The sequence below is a fragment of the Hyaena hyaena genome, unplaced genomic scaffold (genome assembly GCF_003009895.1).
Source record: "Hyaena hyaena isolate Hyena2069 unplaced genomic scaffold, ASM300989v1 scaffold_411, whole genome shotgun sequence".
Taxonomy (NCBI): Eukaryota; Metazoa; Chordata; class Mammalia; order Carnivora; family Hyaenidae; genus Hyaena; species Hyaena hyaena.
In genome coordinates, this window is record NW_024081040.1 from 1,575,347 (window position 1) to 1,597,663 (window position 22,317).

Genomic DNA, 22,317 nt, shown 5'->3' on the forward strand with positions numbered 1-22,317 from the left:
TGTTTCTGTTCATTAGTTTAATCACCTTCTCAGATACAGTGTTGGAAGCTCACAGTTCTTTACCAAGTTCCCAATGTGTCAAGGACTTACAGTGTTAAGATGGAATCTCTTCCCACCCTCACTGCATATTTCTCTGACGCTCCGAACAAATGAAGGCGTTGAAAATTGCAATCTGCTGTATATGCAGGGTTCTTCCTGCTTCTACTCACACAAATGGCACTCAGCCTCTGTGATTTATGGCTCCCCACATGAAACAAGCCACCACCAGTCTCTCCCTGCCTTTCTGTCAGTTGTGCATTTTGAAAATGAAGTGTCTTGGGAAAAGTGGAAAAAAGTATTGGCTGGGGACAGCTGAGGTGGTGTGTGGGAGAGGGATATACAATAGCTTTCTCAGTGGTTAATAGAGACCTTGTGTTTCTGAGCTAAAATGCACCAGAGTGGAGTGGGGCCTGAGGATGATAATATCAGATTTTTTTGCTGCAAGGTTATCTTGTTTTCAGGACATCATATAGATGGGCCACAGAACATGTTATCTCTACAGTTTCATTAGCAGGCCCTTCCCATTCTAAAGCTGGTTGGACTGGCAGTTCTGCTTTTCATGGTAGTGGAAGTTTTCTGGGTGCTCGGTTTCTCCATCAAATTCCTTCATCCCTGCCCAGATATCTTCATTGAACAAATCAGTCATCAGCCTCATATTCCAGCAAGAATACCAGCTCCCTTGTTGCAGGTGGTAGGGAGAATAGTGGCCCCCAAGGATGTCTACATCCCAGTCCTTAGAACCAGTATATATGTCATGGCACATGGCAAAGCGTAAAGTGGCACATAGCTGACTTTAAGGTAGGGAGATTATTCTGGATGATCAGGGTGGGCCTAATTTCATCACAAAGTTCTCTTAGGAGGGCAGCAGAAGAGGGGGTCAGAGTAATACTGTAGATGAAGACTTTGACCTGCTGTTGCTGCCTTGGAAGCTGGAAGAAGGCCATGAACAAGAAATGCAGCAGCCTGTGGAATGCAGAGAAGGCAAGGAAATGGATCCTCTCCTAGAGCCCCTATAAAAGCCCAGCCCTGCTGGTACCTTAATTTGAGACTTCTGACCTCCAGCACTGTAAAATAATGCATTTGTGTTTTTTTCAGTCACTACATTTCAGTAATTTGTTACAGCAGCCACAGAAAACTAAGATACTGCACAATGAAAAACTGTTTTCTCCTTGCATTTGTCAGCGGGCAGATCTAAGTGCACGTTGCCTCTTCCAGAGGCACTATTGCAAAGCCGATTTATTATTTTCTTTGTTCTGCATCAGTGTGTTGAGGCTCATTAACAGCCCATCCCTGGGTGCTCTGTGCCTAAGCAGAAACGTGTTAAGAATCAATCGCTCTGACCTTTATTCCTTGTCGGTGTTTTGTCATTCGTGGGCTGCTTGACTTGACATATGAATTATACTCTCGCTGCCTGGTGCAGAGGATGCAGCTACCAGCCCCCAAATATTTCAGACATATGCCAGTTGTGATTTCAACACACATTCTCTTTTCCACCCTGTCAACTTGGAATTATTCCATTGACAACTAATGAAATACCAATAGGAGGAGGGAATTGGCAAGGCATTGCTGTTGACAAAGAGGCTAACCTTTGAGGAAGATTAAAAATAGATGCCCTTTAGGAAGAAAGAACTGAGGAAGTGAATCTTCTCCCTCTTTAACTCTTTAGTCTATTGTCCTAATCCAAAAACCGAACCTTCTTCAGAGTTCGTGAAAGAAAAGGAGACCACACATTTTCAAGGATCCGTTTGTGTTTGGTAGTAGGCAGCTTGTTGGTTGTTTCCCACTCCCCACCCCCCACCTCCTGCTGAAAACTTACAATGAAGCAACACTGCAACATTTGTGAAAGCAAATAAATACTGTGGCCCTCCACGCTGCAACATGTCAGGCATTAAGAATGTCTAGAAGCAAACAAGTGCGGAAGAATTTTTCACCATGTCCTCTCACCTCCTTTGTCTTAATCCTACCCCTTCTCATGGTGCCCGATTCTAAGCCCTGGAAACTGCCCAAGAGTTTCAATTTTCTTGCACCAATTTCAACCAGATTCCCTGGAGAGAAACGATCTAATGAAGGAGTTGATGCACAAGTGTTTGTAAATGGTAACACCTGGATGTGCTGCCTGTCCCAGAGGACTTGTTTTCTAAATCTTTTCAAATAGAGATATAATCAACATGGATAATGAAGGCTTAAAATTCAAGCTTAACTTTTTATGGCTGGAATTCAGTCAGTGTGCAGGTGCACAGGGGAGGTGATCTGGGTCACTGGAAGCTTTCAATGGGCCCCTGAAACCACACCATTTGTACTACAACTCAAACTTTTGCCACTACTTCTTCCTTCATAGATGAGATGTATTCCAGAGCCACGTTATTCATCATAATTATAGGCAGTAATATTTATAGTATGTCTCATAGTTCCCAACAAAAGATTATTTCATGTGTTCCCCCACCATTAAGCCTCGTACAGTCAAGAATTCTATCATCTCCATGTTATACATTAGGGGTCAGCAAACTTTTTCTATAAAGAGCCAGAAAGCAAATATGTTGTTAGCCATATGGTCTCTGCTGCAACTACTCAAGTCTGCCCTTAGAGTGAGAAAGCAGCCAGAAGCAGCATGTGAACAAATGAGCACAACTGTGTTCAACAAACTGTATTTACAAAAACAAGCAGCAGTCTGGATTTGCCAATCTCTGCTCTAGAGGAAGGAAATGATCCAGAAATTTGAGAGACCTACCTCAGAACACACACAAATAAGCAGATCCACCAAGGATCTGAACCTGGTGCTTTCTGACTACTTGTTCACTGCACCACATTACATTTGGAGCATGGTCTTTAGCCCATGGTAGAGTCATGACTTTGGATCAAGTCATACACAATCTCCTCCAATCCCTTCTTTTCCCCATGCACATTTTGTGAGGCAACAGCTGGGACTGGGGCACTGTCATTACGATGCAGTCATGGAAACAGAGTGAAGGTAACTGACCCATAGGACCAAACCAGGCCATTAGACAGGATAATTAGTGAACCTTCATTGCATATTCAGTCAGATTCATCCATTGCTTCCAGAAGCACATTATGGACCCCTCCCACCAGCACAGAGGAGTGGGGACTAAGCATCCTAGACCCGCCCTCACTCAGCATCCTCCTGGTTCACCAGCAGAAGCAGTCATGCACCAGCATCACGGTGGAAGTTTTGTAGGGGACAAAGCTTTGGGAAGCTATGTTTCTGTGCTGTGCTGGAGCCATTCATTCCCAACTGGATACCATGACACCTTCTCTGTGGGTCCTTCTCTTCACCTTCACCTCTGGTGCCTTCCCAGGAAAGTAGAACATCGGGTGGGTTAGTCAAGTGTGAGGACACTGGTTGGGCCACAGCTGGAGTGAACAGGGGCAGAGCCTTCATCTCATTTGTCCTTCCAGAAACCTTCTCTGTTACACTGAGGTCCTTCTGCCCACTTGCGATAGGAAATAAACATATGCATGTCTCAGGAAGACTTTCTTTGGTTACACTATATGTGCTTTGCTTCTTTTCCACACTCATCTCTCAAAAGAACCTCATTGACAGGACCATGTCATTTTGGCCAAGGACAGTGCTTACAGGTTCCTGGGATCCCTGGGAAATTGTCCCCTCAAGCATATCCCAGCCTAACCATCCCTTCCTCAACATCGGCGTAGAACCTACCATCTTTTAATATCTTTTTCCTTAATATAGCCCTCTAAATCCAAACCATGACACTCTTCCACCATCCTGGAAGTAGAAGCAAAAGGAAGATTGAGATCATGCTAAAGCACAACCCCAAATCCCATACACATGTTCCAGCAAACATGGGAGCTGGCATTTTATCTTCTAAAGGCACTCCCATAGGTTGTCTTTACACTTTGCTCAGCTAAAAACATCTTTTGATCCCTCTTTAATTACACTGATTTATCTCATGGTATATCTTGTATACAGTGCTTTAGATGATAGATACCAATTTGTTAATATCTTGTCACTGAAATGCAGTGACTGGAACTGTGACCAGTGGCATGCTGCCATATCCTCTTTCCTCAATTGATTCTCTTCATTCTTGCAAGATGGGCAAACCTCTCTAAATGAGGGCAATCAATACAGCACATTTAGCCATAATTGTGGCTTAACTCCCTGTTCTTTGAAAAGTTAAGCAATGTGATTTGCCTAAAACTGGGCTTTCCAAAAAGGCATCCCTGCATGCTCAAGAGAGAAATCAAGCAGCCAGACTCCTGTCTGCTCCCTCCCTCCAGCAATTGACTTTCCTAGGCCATGTCTTCCCTCCCCAAACCCCTCTCATCTCTAGATCCCTTTTTGGATCTTGACAACCAAGGCAAGCAGTGGGTGGCACAGCAGGTGAGCTAGAGTATCTGAGCTTCAGGGTGGCCTCTTTCCTCTATAATCTCCCACATTACCCCAGCAATGGCTTTTCTGGGTCTCTTATTTGAGGTAACACATTGCCTTGGAAAGGCGAAGTCAAAAAGGGGTGGAGCTGTGTTCTTCCTGTAGGTCTTCTGCATCCAGGACACACAGGGGAATGGACTCCAGGTGGATTCTCTTGCCATGCTTAATTTGTCTCCAACTAGCTAAGAGCAATAGAATGAATCAAAGGTGCTTGGGCTGCTTTAGAAGGCACCATTCCATTGCCTTTCCACAGGGCCTGAAATATTGTAACACTGGCAATAATTATAGTAGCAAATGCAGGCATTTATTGAGTATATACTACACGCCAGGGGTCTATATGCATAATCTCATTTGATTCTCCCCATAATCCAAATTATGAAGTGGGAGCAGAGAAGCAACATGGCACAGTAGGGAAGTATACAGACTGTGCAACCAGATTGCTCTGGTATCCTATAGGTTTCCAAGGGCTGCCATAACCAAGTATCATAGACCGGGTGGCTTAAACAACAAGAATGTATGTCTCACAGTTCTGGAGCCTAAAGTCCAAGATCAAGGTGTTGGCATGTTGGCCAGGAGGGAAGGATCTGTTCCAGGCCTTTCCCCTTGGCTTGGAGATGACTGTCTTCATCTGATATCTTCACAAAGTTCCTTCTGTGTGTCTCTGTCCAAATTTCTTCGTGTTAGAATAGGACACCAGTCATATTGGATTAAGGTTCACCTTAAAGAGCTCATTTTAATTTAATAGCCTCTTTAAAGAAACTGTCTCCATGGCACCTGGGTGGTTCAGTTGGTTAAGCCTCTGACTCTTGATTTCCACTCAAGTCATGATCTCATGGTTCATGAGATCAGGCCTCCCATTGGGCTCTGCCCTGACAGTAGGGAGCCTGCTTGGGATTCTCTCTTTCCCAGTCTTTCTGCCCATCCCCTGCTCACATGCTGCTCACATGCTTGCTCATGCACATGTGTGCACTCTCTCTCTCTAAATAAATAAATAAACATTTTAAAAAAGACACTATCTTTTTTAGTGTTAGGAGGTCAACATGTGACTTTTTAGGGGGACACAGCTCAACCCAGAACAGATATGAACCATGACTCTACCCTTGGCTACCTGTGTGACTCTTACCCAGCCGCTTACTATGTCATGCCTTCATTTCTTTTTTAAAAAAATTTTTAATAGTTTATTTATTTTTGAGACAGAGGGAGACAGAGCATGAGTGGGGGAGGGGCAGAGAGAGAGGGGGAGACAGAATCTGAAACAGGCTCCAGGCTCTGAGTTGTCAGCACAGAGCCTGATGTGGGGCTCGAACCCACGAACCATGAGATCTGACCTGAGCTGAAGTCGGACGCTTAACCGACTGAACCACCCAGGCGCCCTGTCATGCCTTCATTACTAAGCAACCTTGAGGTTGTTGTGAAAATGATGTACATGAAATACTTAAAGATCTCCTGACACAGGCAGCCCTCAAAAAATGTTAGTTGGTATTAGGGCTCCTCCCTATTTTGTGGGTGAACAAACTGAAACTTAAATAGGCTCAGAAACTTGCATGAGATCACACAGCTGGTGAACAGCAGATACATCAGGGCCCATAACCTATGTCTGCCTATCCCAAACACCAAGCATTCATCTACAATGCTACACTGCCTCCTTTTCTGGAAAGTTTTATTCTGAATAGAAGTCAATAGTATGTCTAAATAGATATAAAGCTATATCATCCTTTCCAGGAGATGAAGCCCAGCCCAATCCATTTAAAATCCTCCCAGCAACTTAGAGCTTGAAGGGAAAGCCCCCAGTGTGCTCTGACATTTCAAGAGGAAGAAGAGAGCCTTGCTTGTTGGCTGCTGACTCTGTAAGCACACATCAGAAAGGACTCGGCGCTTCTCTCCTACCCAGGAGACTGACATCAGGGAGGATGATCAGCCAGGAGCCAGAGGGGCCTTCTGACTTCAGCCTTAATCCTGCGCCCCATGCAGATGCATCTTCAAGCCCGCCCACGGTTGTCCTAACTAACACGTTGGGCATGATGTTTCTGGAACAGCTATTTTTGTTTTGTTTTAACCTATCAGGGGAAAAAAGTCCTCAGCCCATAGTAAAGGCTAGGTAATTTAGTGTGCAAATTAAGAGGTTTGTGATAACAGAAGATCCACATTCTTTGGAAACCTTGCTATAGCCTTGATGCCCACCCACGCACCTCCCCAGCCTGCCATCCTTGCCCTTCCCAGCTGGCACTTGGTGATTATGGAGAGAAGATTTTTCAGTGAGTAGATGGACTATGTTTCTTACGGATGTGAGTCTGTTCTCTTCCAGAGACCACTTGGTGTTGTTGGGTATAGATACTTTGCCCCTTGCTCTCATCTGTGCTTGAGCTGGGTGAGAACTGGGACAAGAGAAGTGAGGGAAGAGGAGCCCCCAGTACACCGTTCCTCAGCCCCAGCTTAGGAATCAGGTATCTGGAATGTTTTAAGAGACTCTGAAGCCAAGCCCACCTCCAGCGACTCTTGACAAGCTCCCCAGGCAATTGTGCCACTGGTCAGGCTTGGGACCCTCTGACTCCCCCACAGAGGCATTGCTGGATGCACCACAGAACCAGAGTGGGTCTTAGAGTTCCGCTTTCCACCGGGTTCTCAGACAGGGCCTGCAGCGCAACTTCCCAGGGCTCTTAAGGGCTCCTGGGTGGTCAGAGTAGCCACCTGTGTCTAACAGCCATATTTTTTAAAAGCTCCCCAAACTCTCATGCATTTAGTGAGTGTGCAATTTGGTACAAACTTTCTGGATACAAACATTTGGCAGTAATTACCCTGTGGAAACTTTTTAAAAATATTTATTTATTTTGAGAGAGAGAGCACAAGAGGAGGGGCAGAGAGAAATGGAGAAAGAAAGTCCCAAGCAGGCTCTGCGCTGTCAATGCACAGCCCAGCAAGGGCTCAATCCCACAAACTGTAAGATCATGATCTGAGCCAAAATCAAGAGTCGAACACTCATCTGACTGAGCCACCCAGGCACCCCTTCCCTTTGGAAATTTAGAATTGCAGAGTCATTGGCAATCCCACCGCTTATAATTTATCCTTGGAAAACATCACCATAGTGCGCACTTACATGCTGTGTGTGTGTGTGTGTGTGTGTGTGTGTGTGTGTGTATGCAGATATTCACTGCAGCATTGAATGTGTGAAGATATTCACTGCAAACAACAACAAAATACACAGCCAACCAGAGTACTCTTTAATACGTGACAAGATAATTAAATTTGCTTTAACCACATGATGAAATAATACACATCTGTTAAAGAAAATGGGTATTCAGTTTTCGTTAAGCACAGCAGATGTTTCTTGATCCTTTTGGAGTAAATTTAAAAGAGATACTACCAAATGTCATATCTGTATTAGAATAGATGTAGATATTAAAACAGGTATTATAGGTATCATATATGGATAACATATAGGTATTATCACATATAGGTTTTATACATATAAATCCACTGGTTAGATATTATAAAATATATTTATATGTATATAGTAAACATATCTATATTATATTGTATATATTATATATGCATATATAATTATATATTATATACGTATATATAATACATATATATACAATTATATTGTATATATTGTATTGTATATATAATACATATATATACAATATATTGTAGATGTGTGTGGGTATATATATATATATATTTCAAGTTTACAATATTGTATCAGTTTCCTATGGCTACTGTATTAATTACCACAAACTTGGTGGCTTAAAACAACTTCCTCTTACTCCCTCACAGTTCTAGGGGATAGAAGTCCAAAGTCAAAGCATCAGGTTACATGGCTGTGATGTTTCAGGGCTCCAGGGGAAGAAAGTCTTTCCCTGCCTCTTGCAGATTCTATTGGCCACCAGCATTCCTGGGCTGTGGCTCATTACTACAGGCTCTGTCTCCACCTTCCCCTGGTCTTCTGCTCTTCTCTTGGGTATGCACCTCCTCAGTGTGAGTCTTATAAAGACACTGGTCACTGGACGTGTGTCATTGGATTTAGGCCCCACCCTGATAATCCAGAATGGTCTCAACTCAAGATCTTGAATTACAACCACAAAGACCTTTTTCCAAACAAAGTCTCATTCACAGGTTCCAGGGATTAGGATGTGAGCATACAATTTGGGTGGGGGATATGTAGTAGGGGGAATGTATATTTTGGGGGGAACATTCAGTCCACTACACTGTAAAAGAATCATGCCAAATATACTCCTTAAAAAGAAAACTCCCTCTTGGGGTGCCTGGGTGGCTCAGTCAGTTAAGAGTCTGACTTTGGCTCAGGTCATGACCTCACAGTTCATGGGTTCAAGCGCCACATCAGGCTCTGAGCTGGCAGTTCGGAGCCTGGGGTCTGCTTCATATTCTGTTTCCCTCTCTCTGTCTCTGTCCCTCCTCAGTGCGCTCTCTCTCTCGCTCTATCTTGCTCACTCTCTCTCTCTGTCAAAAAATTAATAAACATTTTTTAAAATTCTTAAATAAATAAATGATAAATATATTTTAAAACCCTCCCTCTTTTTATATATGTGTATATTAGTGCATACATATAAACATTTTCTGGAAGGACTCATGAGATGTCATGAACAGTGGTCACTTTTGAGCAGAGAACTATTTGAGAGCAAAGAAAGAAAGAGGAACATAAAACCTTCCCTTTCCATTATACAACTTTCTGTACTGCTTTAATTTTCTAACCATGCCATGTGTTACCTTCTTCTTTTTTTTAAATGTCAACAAGGATTTTCAGGAGGTTGGGAGGAAATTTTTCTTTTCTTCTTTCCTACTTCTCTGTTCTAAAACAACAATTTTTGGGGTGCCTGGGTGGTCATTCAGTTAAGCACCTGACTCCTGGTTTTGGCTCAGGTCATGATCTCATAGCTCATGGGATTGAGTCCCACATCTGGCTTTGCACCAACAGCATGGAACCTGCTTGGGATTCTCTCTCTCCCTCTCTGTCTCCCCCAGTCATGCTCTCCCTCTCTCTCAAAATAAATAAATAAACTTAAAAATAAATAAATACACAAATACATAAATAAAATAAAGCAACAATTTTTACTTAAAGAAGCAGCTCACGCAAGTGATTTGGATGTCCAGCCCAATCACAGAGTAAGTGATCCAGTCCAACCCTGTCTTCTCACAGAGGGAGAACCAAGGAGGGCAGACAGGCACTGGGAGAGCTGACTGCTCTAAGGGGTAGTAGACATCTCCCTGCCTCCTCGCCTTGGGGTGACATCTTCAGATGCTGTCCCCAAGGCTTCACATCTGCAGATCTCTCTACTGAGTGAGGATTTCACAGCCTGGATCCCGCCACAGCCTCTCCACAATTCTGAGAGGTGGAAACAGGCCTTTTACAGAGGAAGAAAATTGGCCTCCAGGACAGTGTCAACTTTGGGGCAGATTGGAATTCTCTGGGAAATCTGACTGGTTCCAAGTGTGGGCTGCATGTGGGGATTGTTAAAGCTCCCCAGGTGACCTGATGTGTGCTCCAGGTAGAGGTTATCAGGCCGAGGGCTGGAACAGGAATTGATATATATGGACATTTATTATGTGCCTGGATCTGTGCTTCACAGGTGCTCCACAGGAGTTGATGCCACTCATACCTCAAATCAACCCTCAGAAGTAGTTACTCTCATTCTGGTGGTAAGGAAACAGAGTCTCAGAAATATCACTATTTTGCTCAAAGATACATAGTTTGTAGGGCAGATGCAGGTCACAAACCCACATCTGCGGCATCACAATCCAGAGCTCTTTCTACAAAACCTCATGACTTCCACAGGTGACTCTCTCCCAGTTCACTTATTAGGGGCTCCAGCCCTGGGGTCAGGCAAACTTAGAGAGTTCCACTTTGTTAACTACTCAAAAGTTTGCCATCAGAAAATCTAGAAAAGCAAAAACGATCACTCACTATTCTAAAATGCATGGGTTTTGCATGGATCTTACAACTGCCCTCAGCAAATGACAAGAGTGACAAAATTGTACTGCTTTAGGCTGGTGCATCAAAACATGTAGAATAGGTGTTGAGAGTTTAGAGGAAACAATAGTGGAGCACTCTTTGAAGAAATGCTGGTCACCAGCATGCTCAATGGCACGGAGGGTGACGTCACGCAGGAAAACACAGACATGGACAATTCTGAGTTAGACTCTGAATGTGCAAGAGTTTAGGAACATCCTAACCAATTTATTTTCTAATATATTCCCTCTTTTATTTTTGTTTGCAAAAGTTATACATAGTTAAAGAAATCTTTGTGGTTTCTCCTATAGGTGGAACTATAGGAGTACTTCCTGTACAGAGTAACGCTTACAAATGAGAAGGAAGCATCGTGACATGGTTTCATTCTCAGGAATTGTAGTAATTCCCTAGGGTTGAATTACTTTAATTCTTAGTGGTTGTATTAGTTTCTATAAGAAAGTACCACAAACTGGGAGACACAATGCAACAGAAATTAATTCTCTCACAGTTCTGGAGGCCAGTAGTCTGAGGTCATGGTGTTGGCACACCATGTTCCCTCTGAAATCTCTAGAAGTCCATCTCTTTTTGCCTCTTCCACCTTCTAGTAGACCCAGGAGTTCCCCGGCTTGTAGTAGAATAACTCTATTCTCTGCCTCCTCCCTCTCCACATGACTTTATCCTGTGTGTCCTTATGTCTTCCTATGGCATTCTTCTTGTGTGTCTGTCTGTCCAGCCATATTGGATTGGCAGCTCATCTTCCTCCAGTATGAGTTCCTCCTAACTAATTACATCAGCAATAACCCTTTTTCCCATATAGGGTCACATTCTGAGGCACTGAATGTTAGGATTTCAATATATCTTTCAGAGGGACACAATTTAACCCATAAAAGTGGTAAATAAAATAATTCTTGGTAATACAAAAAAAATAATGATGTGACACATCTACAGCATCATAGATTTAGAAACTTCAGCATTTTCACTAGCACGTCAGTTTTGTGTTTTATGTTTCTTTTCCCGGGCTCACTCCAAGAGAAGTGTTATCACCCTTTGGAAGCAGGATTCCCATATTGCTCCTCTTTCTCCTCACCCCTCTCCTGTCCAGCACAGTCAATGCTAATTAGCAGCTGTTTAATTATCAGCCCAGTGGGGAAGTGATCCAAGCCCTGATCCTCAGAGAGTTATATCCACGGTTAAGTTGTCCCAGATACTGGAAGGTTGACTGTGCTCCGTGCCTTAGAGAGAGTCAATGTGGCTTTGTGGAAAGTACACAGTATTTAGAATTGGTCAGTCTACATGACTCTGCTATGTTTTCAACCACTGAACAATGGCCGCTAACCCTCCTTCCCTCAGCTGTAACCATACCATCCCCACAGTCTTGTTGAGAAAATTATATGTAGTGAAAGTACCTTGTTAAGGAAACTTGTAAAATAGAATGCAAATGTGCAGGGATAGTATCTGCCTCCTTTTAGAATGATCTGTAACTGGCATATTATAGATGCCCAAACTGAAAAATTTGTTGACTGAAAAATTCTTAAGGAAGGTAGTGGGGGGAGTTTCTGGAGTAAAATTTGTTCTAGCACAGATGTCAAATTAGGATTCAAAAGCTGAACTAGAATTGCAGAATATCTACCTCTTCATTTCTAAGAAAATAATTCCCCGTAACAAACACTTTTGCTTTCTTATATACATTTTTTATCCATATAAATGTTTGGTTGTAACAACTTGGGCAAGCAGTCTAAAATGAAATACCTAAGCTAACTATACATTATTTTTCAAGAAGGCAAGAAGCTATGGTTAATTTACAGGTCATTGGTGCCACATCGAAGTGGTAATGAAAGGTATCGTGTATGAAAGGTTATAATTCAGATGAAGAAAAAGAGAGAATAAAAGTAACCTTTTAGTTATAATGTGAGGAAGGAATTTGAACACTAGGAAGTACTTCTCTCTTATTAACTGTTTTATCACATATAGGATTATAACACTGAAATCTTCTCCAGAGATCTTTAAAAATAGTTAATAATCTCATCTTTCTGCTACTGGCAATTTCAGTTATAGTAGAAAACAATCCAAATGACCAGTAAGAGGGAAATCATTGGGTAAATTATGGTACATTATTCTATGGGATATTTAGGTAGCTATTAAAAATTAAATTATGAGAGCTATAGAGAAGCATATTAAAATCCCTGTGTAGACTATTTAGTGAAGAAAGAATGCATAATTTTATCTGTCATTCAATTACTCTTATGTAAAAATTAGGTTTAAATGCAAATTAGCATTGAACAAGAACCCAGAAAAATAAAAGCAATTTATGGTGTTCTGTGGTATCATTGTGAGGAAAAATACCTATTTTTCAGTTATTTGCATATAACAAGAAAAATATGTTTTTTTAAATGTCTTTTTAATTTATTTTTGAGAGAGAGAGAGAGACAGCGTGAGCAAGGGAGGGTCAGAGAGAGAGGGAGACACAGAATCCAAAACAGGCTCCAGGCTCTGAGTTGTCAGCACAGAGCCTGATTAGAGGCTCAAACTCATGAACTGTGAGATCATAACCTGAACCAAAGTCAGACGTTTAACTGACTGAGCCACCCAGGCGCCCCAAAAATATATGTTTTAAAGGTATTCACTCTCTTGGCATTGTAACTGTGATCTTCATTAAAGACGTGAAGATAAACTAAAAAGCTCAGAAAGGACTGCAGTCTTAGGAGTTTTAATTTTTAGTAACACTAAATGACAAGATTGCAGACACCTACGTCATGCTTCGGCACTTCTGAGTAGCAAGGAGGGGTGGTGTCCAGAGAGCACAGCGTTCCAAAGCATCGCTGGTCTCCATTAAATCCTAATTTATGGAATTAAAAATTAATTTTATGGAAATGAATTTTAAGTCTTTTCATTAGACTGCACTCAGTCTAATTAAGTTTGGAGTGCTATTGTCATAGCCATTCCTGCACTGTTATCTAAAAAAAGATGAAATCCGATGTGGGTTTTCTTGTTCTTATGCTGCTGAGAAGCAATTCCAGAGGGGAGTTTTCAAGCATCCACAAGGCAGCTGCTCTTGCTCAGCAAAGGCCCTAGCAAATAGAACATCGCTACCTCAACAAAATCAGTCTTGACAATGAATCCAATATGACAGGAATCCTAAGATGGAAGCCAACCAAAGCTTACCATTAATGAATTGACCAGATAAAAGTCTTGCTCAAGACCACTATGGGAAGATGCAATGGTTGAATTCAGCTTCCTTTCCAAGTGAAAAGTGACACTCTTACCACTCTTCCTTGAATACTTGCTTCCATAGTAAAAGAAAAGTTTTAAGAGGGGTACACTGTACATAAATGTGTGTGTGTGGTGTGTGTGTGTGTGTTTAGGTAGATCTATCTTTCTATCTGTTCTGTGGCAGCTGTGAGAATACACAGAGCACACCTCTGATTTCCAGGAGAGTAATTGACCAAGGACCCCAGCTGCTGCACTCTGAAATCTGTCACTGTGTTGGCAACAGGCCATGCTTCCCAGACGGCTCCACCCAGTGACTGGGCACAGCAGGAGCACTGAGGAATGATTGTCCCTGGGAGACACAGGGTTCCTCTGAAAGCTGACCTTAGAACCCCAAGAGACTTGTCATACCTTCCTTACACTATGGGGCAGTTGAAGACACTTTTGTCCAACGTTGTTCATGCTCTCTTTGACAGGGTCATGCTTGCATAGCAGTGTCTTGCATTTTCTCTCCTAATAAAAACCTTGCATATTTAATCTCATCTTGGCATCTGCTTCTCAGAAGATATATATCCATATATATATCTCAGAAGATATATATCCATATATATATATATATCTCAGAAGATATATATCCATATATATAAATATATATAAAATACACATCATACACATATATGCATGTACATACACATATATAAAGTATATATCTATAATACACACCATATACACATATGCATATATAAAATACACATCATATACATATATGCATATGTATATTTAAATCATAATTTCTCTCCAATTGATGGACACTAGTTGTGTCTAGATTTTTGCCATTATAAAACTATCCATCTGTGAGATGCATGGATAGCTCAGTCTGTTGAGTTTCCAACTCTTGATCTCAGCTCAGGTGATGATCCCAGGATCATAGGATGGAGCCCCACATTGGGCTCTGTGCTGAGCAAGAAGCCTGCTTGGTATTCTCTCTCTCTCTCTCTCTCTCTCTCTCTCTCCCCCTCCCTCTAGTGCCTGTCCCCCACTAATGAATGCTTCTCTCTCTCTCTAATATAAACAAATTAAAATTTAAAAAAAGAAAACACATCCATCCCACAATTCCAAATATTTGCTACATGCCAAACTGAATATCTATTGTTGGAATACCTCCAAAGAACAGAGCAAATGCCACACCTACCACTTCTTTCCTACACATACAGAGTTTCTGGTAGAATTAAAGATTTTCTGGCAAATGTCCCAGCTTTCCTGTGTCAGTGTGTAGAAGGAAGTGAAGAACCACTCTCCTACAGTGTTGCTGCACATTACAGGGAGGCTTGTGATCCCTTCGTTTTTCCCTCCCTACCGTCACTGTTGACATATTGGTACTCTTGTCTTCCCTGGTCCCAATCAGAGTTCTCAAGTGCAAGCAACAGAAATCGATTCTGGATTACTTAAGCAAAAGAGAATTCTTCGAATGGTATGGGGAGCTCCCAACCAGTGGAAGGCCAAAAGATTAGTCTTGGGGGAGCTCCAGGGCCGGGTTGTGGAACTATAGCAAGAACCTTTTACAGCGCAGGTCTGATGAGTGAACCTATGGAATAAATAGCCTTCAAAGACTCCTTCTCCCCTCACATTACTTTCCCAAGATGCAAATCCATACACACTTAGGCACCTCTGAGGCAGAGAGAGCCTTCAATTTCTTTGCAGCTGATAAGTGTCTCAGATTTCACTCCCACCAAGACAGAACCTAGTGGATTCCAGGTAATCCCCCAAATATACTGAAGATATTTGGGAAAGGAAGAAATAAATGTTGGGCAGAAAAATATAATTTTAAAAATATGTATTCAGTCCATATCCTTTTCTACATTTGCATAGTTTTTGAGTTTGTACCTATTCAGAGACTGGCCACAGCCACTGGATGATAAATTCATTATTGTCCAAGTGAAGGAAAGTTTCATGAATGGAAAAAAGTCTAACTGTTGCCAGGAGTCTGCTTAAACAATTCAGCACCTAAGTTTCATTTCCACCCCAAAGGGTGGGGTTCTGTCTGACTTTCCAAAATTGAAGTATTGTCATTGCCAGGACAGCAATACCATCCATTTCTTTGCAAAGATCCCTCACTTACCTTCTAGAGCTTTGCTGTGAACTTGCTGGCTCTCCAGGCAGGTTTTCTTTTGGTTTGGTTTGGTTTTGGTTTGGTCTGGTTTTGATTTTGGTTTTGGTTTTGGTTTTGGCTGATTCCCAAATGAGGTAGCACAGTCCCATCAACAAATGTAAAGGCTAGTAAGTCCTCCAGAAAAATGATCAATGCCGTTTTCACTCTCTCCCTTCCTGAATCCACATCAATCTTCTTCACTTAATAGAAGTATTGTGTTACTTTGTTTTATTTCCCTCAACAAACCCTACTACCTTTTCTTCCTTGATAGTACCTTTCTCTATTGAATTTTCATTTTAAGGAAACTCATTTTGAGGCATCATCAAGCCCAATTTATTGAGCATGGCCAGAAGCAAATGCTTTCAGAAAATAATCACAGAGAGTAGAGTGTACAGGAGATGAACTTGGCTTCTGCAGAAAAAAAAGAAAACACCTTCTGTACAAATGGAATTTGAATTCATGGAAATGAATTCCAGAAGAAGGTGTCCAGGTTGATATTCAGGTTTTATGCCAATATGTCATTTCAGGTAAAGATGGCCTTGCAGCAAGAAGGATTTGACAGAAAGAAGCGGGGGTATAGAGACATCAATGAGATTGACATCAACATGAATGATCCTCTTTTTACAAAGCAGTGGTATCTGGTAAGCATCTCCATATTATTCTTAACATTTCCCATCTTGAGCCTTTGGATAAAAGATGCATTTCTCTTTCCTCATTCTGTGGGATCTCAGCCAGCATCTGACTCCATGAATCTCTCTGTCCACTCCAATACGTATTGATTTTCTATCAACACCCATACATCATGTTCCCTAATCTGCTTTATTCTGGAACCGTTAAATAGCCATGATCTCTTAGGGTCAAAACAACTATCCGATGCTGATAAGATTGCCCCAGACTCTGAAAAAGCACACCAATGCAGGAGGGGAGACTTCTACAAAATCATGTAGAAGTTGAGTCAAGAGTCTGTGGGGAGTAATCCAATGGTTTCAACAGGCAGAACGACAGGAGGACATAATGAAATCACCAGCATAAGAGAAAAGAATCAGATGACTTCACAAGAGACAAGCAAGAGAGCTCAAAGACCAAAGCAATTAAAGTAGCATCCATTAGTTCTTCCTAAAATAATGGCAGGAAGTCACATCCATGGGGCTTCACTGATGCAGGTTTCAAGGCCTGGAAACTCAATCTGTCAAGTGAAGTGGATATTTCTGGCTCACCAGCAGTCCTCCGTGACCCATTTGGACAGGTTGGGTTATATTTAAAAGAGACTCAGAGCCTATAAACCAATCTACCTACAGGCCATCTTGAGGGGAAAGGAGTGAGTGATTTTAAAATATGAGTGATGATTTACTTTATTTAAGATCAAAAGGTGATGAGCAAGAGAGAAGACTAAATTACAGCCCTATGGACTGATACATTTATAGAAATGCATCACAACATACCTCTTGGGTCTTCACAGCTTGACTGTGACCTTGACGTTTTGGTGTGGAATCCTACAAATCTGATCTGGGCAAGTGAAAAGGCTTATGTGTGTTAATCAAGTGAGGCTACAGTGTGTCTTGCAATCACAACCAACCCCCAAATCACACTGACTTAAATTGAAGCTTGTTGCTCACTCATGCTATACATCCAACACTTCATAATTCCACCTCATGGACCCAGGCTCCATCTCAGCTCCCTCCCGATACCTGTTTTCAAAAGCACCCTAACAAGGGGAAGGAGCAGGTCACACACTAGCTCCTTAAGGCTCCTGCCTGGATATGACAAATGGCACACAAGCCCACATTCTATTGGCTCAAACCAGTCATGTGAGCATTCTACTAACTTACTATGTAATGGAGAGTGTAACCTTAACATGTGCCTGGAAGACCAGTCATTTTTACAAAAAGGCGTAATGACATCCACACAGTGTTTTAGCAACAGGTCACCATGGGCTTCTGTCAATACAAGTTCAGACTTTGCTGTTTTCAGAACTCATCTTTGAGAAAATCTGCACAGAACAAAGATGACTGAAAAGAGAACAGTGAACATATTTATCTGGAATTCCTTTGTTTCCCTTTTTTGACATTTTTTAGGGAAAAGACATTTACCCCCATTAGAACAAGGACTAAAAGTGAGCCAACTATCTTTAATCCATTCCTCAAACATTTTAAAGCAAGATTTGGTGTGGTGGTACTGAAATTAAAGGTAAATAGGACATGCTTCCTCTCACAAAGCATATTGTTATTGAGCAAGGAAATCATATTCAAATAAGAATAATCCAAGACAATATGTGCTAACTTCAAAACATGAGGTATAAATAAATACTCCAAGAGTGAGCATTTAATTCCAAACTTGAGAGGGTTTCTTGCAATAGCAGCTTTAAGGAGTTTAAGTACAGCAATCCAGTCATAGGAGATGGAGAGATTGAGGGGTGCCTGGGTGGCTTAGTTCATTAAGTGTCTGACTTAGGCTTAGGTCATGATCTCATGATTCATGAATTCAAGCCCTGCATCAGGCTCTGTGCTGGCAGCTTGGAGTCTGGAGCCTGGTTTGGATTTTGTGTCTCCCACTCTCTGCCCCTTCCTGGCTCATACTCGTCTCTCTCTCTCTCTCTCTCTCTCTCTCAAAAAGAAAATTATATATATATATATATATATATAAACATTTTTTAAAAATTTAAGAGATGGAGGGATTGACACTGTGTTTGCATATTTACACAACATAGAAAACATCAATTGTGTATATTTTTTTAAAAATGGAGGGAGAAGGCTGGAAGAGGTGGGTGGAGAAACATCCAGAAGTATGGTTTCATGGTAGACTTGGCCTTTAAGCTGGCCCTGGAATACTAGATGGCTGCAAACATTTAGACAGGTGTTTTACTCCACCAGACTAATAAGATTCTCTGCTTTGGAATTCCTTAATCAGATCAACACAGGGCAAGCTGATGGCACTCCTGGTCTTGATTTGAATGTGGCAGAAGCTTGGGAGCTGGGATACACAGGGAAAGGTGTTACCATTGGAATTATGGATGATGGTGAGTATTTCAAAGCCTTTGCATCATTTGGCAGCAAATGTGTCTTTGCATTCCTTTGGAATATAAAAGATTCACTGTTTGCGGGCTTCTGGGTGACTCAGTCAGTTAAGCGTCTGACTCTTGATTTTGGCTCAGGTCATGATCTCACAGTTTGTGAGTTCAAGCCCCGCATTGGGCCCTGCCATTACAGGGCGGAGCCTGTTTCAGATCCTCTGTCTCCTTGTCTCTCTGCCCCTCCACTGCTTGCTTTCTCTGTCTCTCTCAGAAATAAATAAGTGTTAATTTTTAAAAAAATATTCACTGTTTTGGAGATGCTAGGCAAGGGCAGAATAGCTGGATCCAATCACCAACTAAACTGTGGCAAAATCCTCCTCTTCCTCCAGATCAGTGGTCCTCAAACTTGAGGATGCCTTTAACAAATATTGATTGGGTTAATAGATTTAAAATTAAAAAAATGAAGGAAAACTGACCATCACTGACCTGTAATTTCTTATTGAGCCATTGCTTATACCTTACCTCCAAGCATCTTCTAAACTCATTTGTATTTATCATCTATTTCTCTGATCCACAGTCTGGTGCAATAGCCACTAGATCTGTGTGGCAATTTACACTGAAATTTTAATTAATTTAAGCTAAATAAAATTAAAAATTCAATTCCTCAATCATCCTAGCCTCATTTCAAGTCCTCAATGACCACAAGGGGCTAGCTAGCAGCTGCTGAAATTCAGTTCAACTTTATTTCTATCATAACAGAAAGTTCTATTACACGGCATGGTTCTGCAGCCACGAAATAGCTTTTTGGTAACAGGATTGGAGTCTGGAGAAATTTTGACTTTATTGCTACTTTCAGAATGAACTCTTGTAAAGCAGACTTTGGTAACATTTTATTACATATGCCCCCTATAATACGTTATTCTGCCCCATATGCCTGCCAGACAAACTATTTCCTATAGTTTGTGATACAAAAACCAATGGGTTTGATGAATTGGTGTTTTTCTAACTACACACATCCTTGGCTCTGCCAAGATTCAGGAGAATCTCTGCCCTGTGTTCATCTCACTGGGGAGATACTCTTGCCCTTCATCAGCTGCCTGGATCTTCCAGGAAAAGCTCCGCTGTGCCGCTGTGCTGTATTGATGCAATTACGCAGAAAGCCTATACAGAGGTGAAACAATGGAGCTTTTCCCTTCTGAAGCTCCTCAAAGAACACTATGCTCTCCAAAGCAAGCCTTTGAAGCCAAATTAATGGTTGAAACAAAGGGAGCCAGCATACTTAGAATTGGTGCTGTCTTTGCATAGGCTCATTAAATATCCACATAAAAACAATGCCTCCGTGTTTTCTGATGTGTGAGAGGTTTTGAAGTGGATGTGAAAGCTTTCTCCAGTGGCCAAGGGCTTTCACAAGAAGAAAGGAGCTCTGCAGGAGACAGTGTGTTTGTGAACTTGGATGTTGGGAGCTTATGACTGTTTCTTCCTTCTTAATGCTTTGGATATCAAAAGTGACTGAATCAGCTCACCCGGGAGAAAGATGCATCTACGTCTGAAGTCCGCCTAGAATATATTGTAATCACACAGTATTTGGTGGATTAGAGGGGCAACCTAAAAGTGGCATTGCAGTAGCCACAGACAGGCACATTGCTTCTGCAAAACTTCCAACAGCCTGTGATGCCCATGTCAGGATTCTTTAACTGCAGCCCCCTTGACTGGAAGAAAGGTGGAGGATGATCCCTGACTCTGATCCATCTTCCCCAGCTTGAGAAGCCAAAACCCTTCTTCAGAAAGAAAGTCTCAGGGTGCCTGAGTGGCTCAGTCTGTCGAGCATCCGACTTCAGCTCAGGTCATGATCTAATGATTCATGAGTTTGAGCCCTGCGTTGGGCTCCATGCTGACAGCTCAGAGCCTGTAGCCTGGTTTGAATTCTGTGTCTTCCTCTCTCTCTGCCCCTACCCCATTCGTGCTCTGTCTCTCAAAAATAAATATTAAAAATTTTAGAAAGAAAGGCTCAGCAGAGTTTACTGTTTTTTATTATTTCTTCTGATTTAGTGGCCTTTGGGAATCTCCCCAGAACTGAACTTTCTGCCCCCCCCATTAAAACTCCTAACTTCTCCACTCTTTTGGTCATCTACTGCTGCAGAACAAACCACCCGAAAACTGAGTGGCTTAACACAACCACCATGGTGTCCTCTCTCACAGTTCTGTGGGTTGACCTGGCTCAGCTGGAAAGTTCTGTTATTGATCTCTCTGGGGTCTCTTATGCAGCTAAGGTCAGGGTGCAACTGAGGCCAATGTCAACTGGAGGCTTGACTGGGATGCTGAAATGGCTCAGCCTCCCTTCCGTTCCACGTACTGCCAGGACCTCTCCTTTCCATGTGGTCTCCCCAGTACGTGGCTGGATTTCTTATAGATGGCTCGGGGACCCAATATTCATTCTAAGAAATAGGAAGTGGAAGCTGCCAGGCTACACCTGCAGGCTGGACATGGAATGAGCAAGCATCACACTGCCACTTCTATTGGACGAAAGGTCTCAGGGCCAGATTCCAGAAGAAGGGGAATAGATTCCACACCTTGGCTGTGGAGAGAAACAAAGGATGGATTTGTGGCTGTCTTTAATTCAGCACATGCTTATTCAGTGTGGCAACTGAAGAAGAGAAGGACTACTAAGCCATTCTCCAAATCCGCTGTTGAAGAGTAAGACAAGTACGTCTGGGACATGAGTGGCTTCCCACGCAACAAGGACGATGCTCAGCAGCCTTACACTGCGCCATTGGACACCTCCACCCTAACACCTAAAATGGGAAGCACTATGGTGAGGCTGCGAGCATCTGTGAATAGTATGGAATCATTTCGCAGATATTTGCTTAGCAAGATATCATTCCCAAACAAGGTAAAGACAGACACAGATACCGACCTTCATTCCTAAGAGCAAAACATCATATTTTATATACGATTGGCTCTTTGTTTTGGCCTCTATGGGAAACAATTGATTATCTGCATGTGGAAGAGTTAATCTATAGACAGCCCACTTTTTTTTATGTTTATTGGCCATTTATTTTTTTTTATTTTTTTTACAAATAGTTTATTGTCAAATTAGTTTCCACATAACACCCAGTGCTCATCCCCACAAGTGCCCTCCTCCATGCCCATCCCCCCTCCACCCCACATCCATCAGTCCTCAGTTTTTGTCAGCATTCAAGAGTTTCTCATGGTTTGCCTCTCTCCCTTTCCCCCACCATTTCCCCCCTTCTTCTCCCCCTTGTTCCTCAGTTAAGTTCCTCCTAATCCTCCTATACGTGCAAACATATGATATTTGTCCTTCTCTGCCTGACTTATTTCGCTCAGCACAACACCCTCAAGGTCCATCCATGTTGCTAACACATGGCCAGATTTCATTCTTTCTCATTGCCATGTAGTATTCCATGGTATAGATAAACCACATCTTCTTGATCCATTCGTCTGTTGATGGACACTTAGGCTCTTTCCATGTTTTAGCTATTGTGGAGAGTGCTGCTATGAACATTGGGGTACATGTGCTC

General features: G+C 42.1%; 1 protein-coding gene across 1 annotated transcript in view; it reads left to right on the top strand.

Annotated features, from left to right (window-relative positions):
• The window catches only part of LOC120245182 (neuroendocrine convertase 2), a gene marked incomplete at its 3' end in the record, with an annotated part of 232,254 nt that overhangs the window by 128,754 nt on the left and 81,183 nt on the right, over nucleotides 1–22,317 (top strand). Inside the window, exons 3-4 of the mRNA XM_039252110.1 lie at nucleotides 16,296–16,409; nucleotides 18,676–18,784. Coding sequence (XP_039108041.1) covers nucleotides 16,296–16,409; nucleotides 18,676–18,784 — 223 coding nt within the window. The remainder of the gene's footprint in view (nucleotides 1–16,295; nucleotides 16,410–18,675; nucleotides 18,785–22,317) is intronic.